At 43.7% G+C, this 6971-nt stretch overlaps 1 protein-coding gene across 1 annotated transcript; it reads left to right on the forward strand.

Annotated features, from left to right (window-relative positions):
• Positions 1–3663: 3663 nt before the first annotated feature.
• On the forward strand, positions 3664–5368 carry LOC128737592 (leucine-rich repeat-containing G-protein coupled receptor 4-like). The gene has a single exon (XM_053832264.1). It carries the CDS (start codon positions 3809–3811, stop codon positions 5366–5368), a length of 1560 nt encoding a protein of 519 aa, XP_053688239.1. The 5' UTR covers positions 3664–3808.
• The last annotated feature ends 1603 nt before the right edge of the window (positions 5369–6971 follow it).

Genomic DNA, 6971 nt, shown 5'->3' on the forward strand with positions numbered 1-6971 from the left:
TCGATTAGCTCTAGTGATTGAGAAATTTGTGTTTCATTTGTATGGAAGCCCCCACTTACAAAGAGAAAAGAGGGTCTCCACCCAAGTAACAATTTGGGTTTTATTAAACTCTTATGATTGCATTTAAGACCAAAATTGGTCATGAAAACCGCCATAAGAGTACAAAACAACTTACATTGCTGCTTGGGCAACCATCATAAGAAGCTTTCCCGGCCCCAAAAACTGCTGTTTATAAATGTTCACGGTTCAGTAGTTTTCAAGTCTATAAGGAGCATACAGACAAAAGGAATCTCATTTTTATGCACCGGATGTTGTTTTGGGTGCTTTCGTTATTGTTTTCCTTATACCTCTAGCCGTCGCACACGGTGATCTAGTGTGCTATGCGTGATGTATTAGTTCGTGCAGTTTTCAGTCACTAATTGAACACCTACCGCGATACGTTTATAATTAAATTGCAATGAAATTAAAAAAGATAGCCGTTTCGCGTCAAAAAACGAGTTGTAGAATGGTACTAGAGCTTTAAATTGGTGGATAAAACCTTTTTAGGAAAAAATGATGAAAATTTCTTGAGAAGTAAGTAGTTCAAAGCTTTTAGCTTCTGAAAATTTCATGAAGTAGGAGGTTTGAAACCAATTTTTTAAAAATGTTCAATAACTCTGTAACGATTGAGATTTAACCATATGCGTAGAAGGATTTTTTTTCGTCAAATCATAACGATGCAAATACACTTGAAATGGTAGCGGGCATCATAAGCTACTGAAGTTTTTGGAGCGTCTTAGTAGAATACGAAACCTAAAAATAAAAAATAAGAAAACTTATCCAATTTAATTCTACTATGTGTATTTTATTCAATGACAGATACGTATTTCGCCTACGACTTGCAGGCTTCCTCAGTGTCTGTGTCAGTGTTCGAAAACAGACACTGAGGAAGCCTGCAAGTCGTAGGCGAAATACGTATCTGTCATTGAATAAAATACACATAGTAGAATTAAATTGGATAAGTTTTCTTATTTTTTATTTTTAGATCATAAGCTAGCAAACCGTTAAGAAAAATTGGATTAAAATGCTTTTATGTAACCGCGATAAGCGTAAGAGAAGAGGCATGAAGAGAATCTCTCATGAAGAGCATTTCCAGTTAGAACCTATTCAAAAATCAGGCGAGAACTCTTCAACTAATGGAGGGGAAAGGCTTGTCACTTTTTTGCAATGACGGGTCAATATTGCGGGCCTGTATCCCACTGTAGCTCATTAGTAGCTCAGTGAACGTTCACCTTTAGTAGCAGCGTTATAGCAGCGTCAATTGAAAAGATACAGCAATACTTTATTCTGTAAAATTGTAGATAATAATTAGTTCAATAAATGTCCCATACATAATTTAGTCAAATTTTGTTCGGCTGAGGCAGTACAGTCAAATGAATCAAAATTGAGTCCAAATGATCAAACCATCCCTAGCCAAAACATCTGCTTTAGTCAGAGCACGCTAGTGTGTGAGTACCTTATATGAGATTCAACTGTAATTTGAAACATGCTTCCACATGATACTAAATTATAGGTGTGTTCAGAAGAGTTTAGTTCGGGAATACAGGTCGGAAGCATATTTCATTGGATAGGCTAATAATAGCTCAATCTAAATCAATGCAACAAATGGCGATGTGCCATAGTACGTGGGTTGGTCTAATTCCTATCGGCTGAAGCAGTGTAGCTCGCCATGTAAAACCTTTCCCAAATTCCATAAATTCTTCCCATGTCAGAACGAAGCCATCTGTGTCACATCAGGTCACGTTACGTACAAGTCACGTATCCGTGTTACCTATTCTACCCTGTCTGGTGACAATCATCTTGATTGCTAAATCACTCTCTTGGCAGTTTTATCTCACCGCATGGAATAACTTGAGCACGCCCGATCGCCCGACTCTTGACAATCCCGCTGCCGGTGTGGTGACATGCAAGAAACGGACCCGGAATTCCCATTCCTGCTGAGCTGACTTTCACCGAACACCGTGTGCGTCAGGTAACAAAGTGACGAAAAATGCAATAAAAATCACACTTTTAAATTCCTACCGCGTGACGGTTGGTGTTTCCCCAACGCCACCCATCGACCCCCCTGGACCATACTGTAAACAGTATGGTTCCAACACAAGGAATGCAGTTTTTCTTTTCACACACACACACACGTACTGCAGAAGATGAATCGCTTCAGTTGCCCCAACAACGTACCAAGTGTCACATGGGACTGTACTCCGCACGTCGATCCCCACGGGCGCTGCTGTGTGATGCATGACAAAAACGTGACACTAGCTATTCTTCGAAAGCACCGTCTACGGACAATTTTTCCGCGTGCCTCGGAACGAAACAGCGTGGAAATGCGGTGAGGCGTCTAAAATTGGAGCAGCTCTCGAAGAACGCCGCGGAGATAATAAATTTTCAACAATACAAAACGCCTACCGAAGGCGACGCATCTGCCAACGTCGTCGTCGTCGTTGCCACCGCCGCCACCGGGGACGTTTTGTGAAAAAGAAGAAAAAACCGGCGGCGTCTTCCCTTAGATCACGCAAAATCCAACATCAATCGGTGAATTAGGATAAGCCTTTCGGTTGGTGACTAAGTCTTGGCGGGCTGTGTCCTGTGTCGCGAACCGTGCAAAGAACCGCTCACCCTGCATCAACGAGACACAATCAGTCCGACAGACGGGCCCAGCATCCAGACGCAACTGACGGATGGCGCGCCAGGGTCTAATTTTAGAGCAGTCTTCCTAGCTAGCAGCTAATAATCGGTCACTCTGGCAGACGACGGCACGAGCAGGCGCTTCGGTTCGGGTGTGAGTGCCCTGCCGAAGCTGGTTCGTTTAATTGTTTACATATTTTCGCTCTCGTGCGAGAGTGAGCGCCCGCCGCTCGGTTGGCGCTTCGGGTTTCTGTTTTGAACCGTGCTTTGCAGTGTTTGGAAAAGATCCTTGATGTTTCCGTTTTGTTCGGTTGTTCGCTTCGGAAGCACGAAGCAGCACTCAGCCAATGAGTGGCCACTGCCGCCGAGGTAAGAACATATAAGGGAGCGCATTTATTGTTCGGGCTTCAGTCATAATACAAGTTGTCTCGCGATCGAATCTTACTTTACGGTGCTCAAGTCGGTTGAAGTTAAGCTGCTTTGCCGTTAGAATTCTGGTAAACAGTACAAAAAATATCGTTTTGAAGCTAATCTCGGGAGACGGCGGCGACAGTCTCGAGTGCGAGTGGGTCTTTTTTTAAGTGGACTAGAAACATTCTGTTTCGATTATTGCGAAGACAATTTTCGTAATAGACAATAGAGCGAGGTCGAAGCTTGGAAGGCGAGGAAAAATGTATCAGTTGAGTGTTTGTTTATAAAACAAGATATCCCAAGTAGTGTCACATGCGTGCATGGCAGGTTGGCTGGGCACCGCGTTTGGTTGAAGAGCGGATTTTTGTGTTAAGTGCCTTCCTTTAATTTATGATAAACATTTGGAGAAACAGTTAGGATACAACGAGCCGCCGCGTTCGGAAAATAAATGTTTGTGGAACGAAGCTGAAAAGACCTGTTGTTACAAAAATAAATTCTAAAAATAATGAAGCTGTTAGTGCTTGTTGTGTTGGCCTTTGTGGCGGCAGCGAGGGGTATTTCGTACTGCCCCAACAGTTGTACGTGCGACGATGAAAAGCTGCATGTTACTTGCGGCGAAGGCGAACTGGACGTATTGCCGATTGCGTTGAATCCATCGATTCGCCGGTTGGTTATCAAATTCCATCGAATCCGGTCGATCGATTCGTCGATTCAATTCTACACCGAACTGACCATGCTGGACCTAAGCTACAATCATCTGCTGAGCATTCCGCAGGAAATTTTTATGTATCAGAAAAAGTTACTACAGTTGCACTTAAATAACAATAAAATTGGATTATTGAGCAATAAAACATTCACGGGACTTACCGAGCTGCGAGTTCTGAATCTCCGAGGAAACTTTATCGACCAGGTCACTAGCGAAATGTTCGGCACTTTGCCGAAGCTGGAGGAATTGAACCTTGGAGGTAATCGGATTAGCGAGCTGGATGCGAGAGCTTTCGAAGGATTGACTGAGCTAAGAGTGCTGTATCTGGATGATAACGCTATCAAGACCATTCCGACTCTGTCGTTGACACCTTTGAAAACACTCGCCGAGCTGTACATGGGAACTAACTCACTGTACAAGATCCAGCCCGGTGCATTCGTGGGGTTGCAGTCCCTACGTCGACTGGACATCCATGGTTCAATGTTGGTGAACATTACCACTGACACTTTCCGTGGATTGGACAATATTCGTATGCTGGATTTGTCGGATAATCATCTCCTGAAGGTTCCAACCGTTCAGCTCAGCAGTCTAAAACGATTGGAAGAACTGACGATTGGGCAAAATGATTTTGAAACCATTGCCGAGGGAGCTTTCTTTGGCTTGAACAACCTCAAGAGCATTGATATTTCGGGAGCTCTGAACTTGAGACGAATCCAATCAGGTGCATTTTCTGCAAATCCAAATCTGGAAGCAATAACCATTGCCTCAAACAAGGAACTACAAGAGATCGATGACGGTGCTTTCTCCGGACTGCCACATATCAAGAAAGTCATTTTGCGAGACAACAAAATTACCACATTCAGAGAAGAGCTACTCCCATGGAAGCACCTAAATGATTTCGATCTATCCGAAAACCCGCTGTCGTGTGACTGCCAGGTGCTGTGGTTACGCAATCTCCTGCACAGGAAAAACATCGAAACCGAGGAAGCCCAGATTGTGTGCGTTTATCCCGAGCGGCTACACGGGGAGCCACTTCGCGAGATATCACCGGAAATTTTAGGCTGTCAACACCTGCAGTCTAAGGAACGTGCAATTTTTGGCGCCATAATCGTCGCTTCCGCTGCAACTGTCACTACATTTGTGCTGATCGTGTACCGACTTCGGCATCGTATCCTCGATATTTTCCGCCGCCACTGGGGCACTACGAAGCGAGACACTCTGCAGGAGGAAAAGGATATGGAAATCCAAAAGTCGCTGGGTGGTGAAGCGGAGTATCATCAACCGCATTGCAATATCTACACCTACAACTACCACCCGGTGTTCAGGAATCTTCACCAGCAGCAACATCCAGCATCGATGTATGCCGGCCAGTATACGCTGCCCTTCCCTCACTACCAACCGCACGGAAGCTCCCATCAGTTGCAGCAGCAGCCGCTACCGCAGACACCCGGAACGGTGTCCACGTTGGGTCATCCCTCTAGTGGCAGCAGCTCGCTAGTGGCTACTCAACCGCAAAAATCCGCCATCTACTCATCGCAGTACGCCCATCACATATACGAAGTGCCGAAAAATGTGTCGGACACCTAGGCAGGTAGTGTTGCGGGTCTTCTCATTAGCTCTAGAGCGTTTCATTGTTCATAGAATCATCCTTACCTTATTTTTAAGTCCACTCACACGCGCACATCCATAATTGTTATTAAAGTGTAGGCTAAGCAAGATGTATAAATTATTGAAGAAAAGTGAATAATATATAACGCGAGTATTAGGCCAGACCGAGAGAATAGGGAAGATTGCAAGGGCTCAAACATTGAAACAAGGAGCAAGTTAAAAGTCATATCGAGATTTTTTTGCTACTATTTCGTGTCATGTTTACTTAAACAAAACAGTTGTATCATATTATTCTAGTCAATTTAAAGAGATCTAAACGGAGATATATCAAAGACTGTCCTTTCAGGCCTATCAGGACGACTCGAGAGGCACATCCCATATGAAACAGACAAAAAAAAAACTTTGTCACAATACTGTTAAGAAGAGTTTTTTGTGCAGGTATTAGATTTTATTTTCAATTTCGGTATCATTGACGTTAATCGACGAGAGCAGGTGGTGAAAATCGTTTAAAGATTTTCATTTCGTGAATGTAAATATTCCTTTCGTTTTTCCTACTGTACATAGGCATCATAAAGGAGAACACGATTAGTGTTCGTGCAGAAATCAGCTACTGAAAATAACGTCAAACTCTCACATCACACATACACAAAACACAAAAGTGAAAACTAGTTATGTATTTTTATTAAAACTTTTTTATAAGGAACCTCCTGAAAAAGAAAATATCACTCAGAATGTGGTAAATAACAACCTTAAGATTCAACGAAAATAAAAAAGACATTGAGACACAAAACAAGAAACTGTTACAGAAGAAAATAATAATTAATGACGTTTTTAATTAGCAATTCAAGTTCTCACAAACCCACCCTCTGCTGCTGTTCCGTTTGACTTCCGCCGTTGCCTCCCGCGTCGCGCTGCTCCACTCGGTGCGGTGCGGCATTTTGTCGCTTGTTTTGCTTCCTAAGCTTTCGGCCGGTCTCGGGCGTCTCGGCGACACTCTTCAATTTCCGCCGCCGTGCCGCTCGCGATGGTTCTTCACTCCCGCGGAACGGAAGTAAACCCGGGGGGCAAATTGGCTCATCTTCTTGCCGTTTTGCTTCGGCATGCAATCACGCCGACCGACCTGCCGATGTCGTCGTCATGGTTGCCAGGGGCTCACCGAGTTTGCTTTGGTGTTGTTGCTTTTGCTAAGTTGTTGGCACTGATGTTGGTTGGCTTTCGATTAGATTGCCGAGATGCCCGGGAAGGAAGCTTTTTTTCCTGGTTGTATTTTCCTGCCAAGGTAAGTTTTGTTTTCAGGTTAGCTTTGATTCGAATCTCGGAACAATGGTGGGCTCAGGAAATCCTTTGCTCGGTTGTTGGATGTGCCATCGAATATGTTCAGTGGAATTGGAAAACTTTTAAATTGCCTACGCATAAACCCGCCCCAATGGAAGACAATTCCGAACGATGTAATCTTTGGCTCGTGTCTAGTACTACATGTGTATGTTTTTGCTTGTTTGCTGGGAGCAATTGTTTTTATGAAGCATACGTCGAACTTTCACGATAGATCATAAAAAATCATAGCTCATATGATTTTCCTGGC

This window comes from Sabethes cyaneus, chromosome 2, assembly GCF_943734655.1.
Source record: "Sabethes cyaneus chromosome 2, idSabCyanKW18_F2, whole genome shotgun sequence".
NCBI lineage: Eukaryota > Metazoa > Arthropoda > Insecta > Diptera > Culicidae > Sabethes > Sabethes cyaneus.

What these genes read in the sequence shown, in the direction of transcription:
- LOC128737592 (XM_053832264.1), top strand. Translation starts at nt 3,809, where the DNA reads ATGCTGGACCTAAGCTACAATCATCTGCTGAGCATTCCGCAGGAAATT.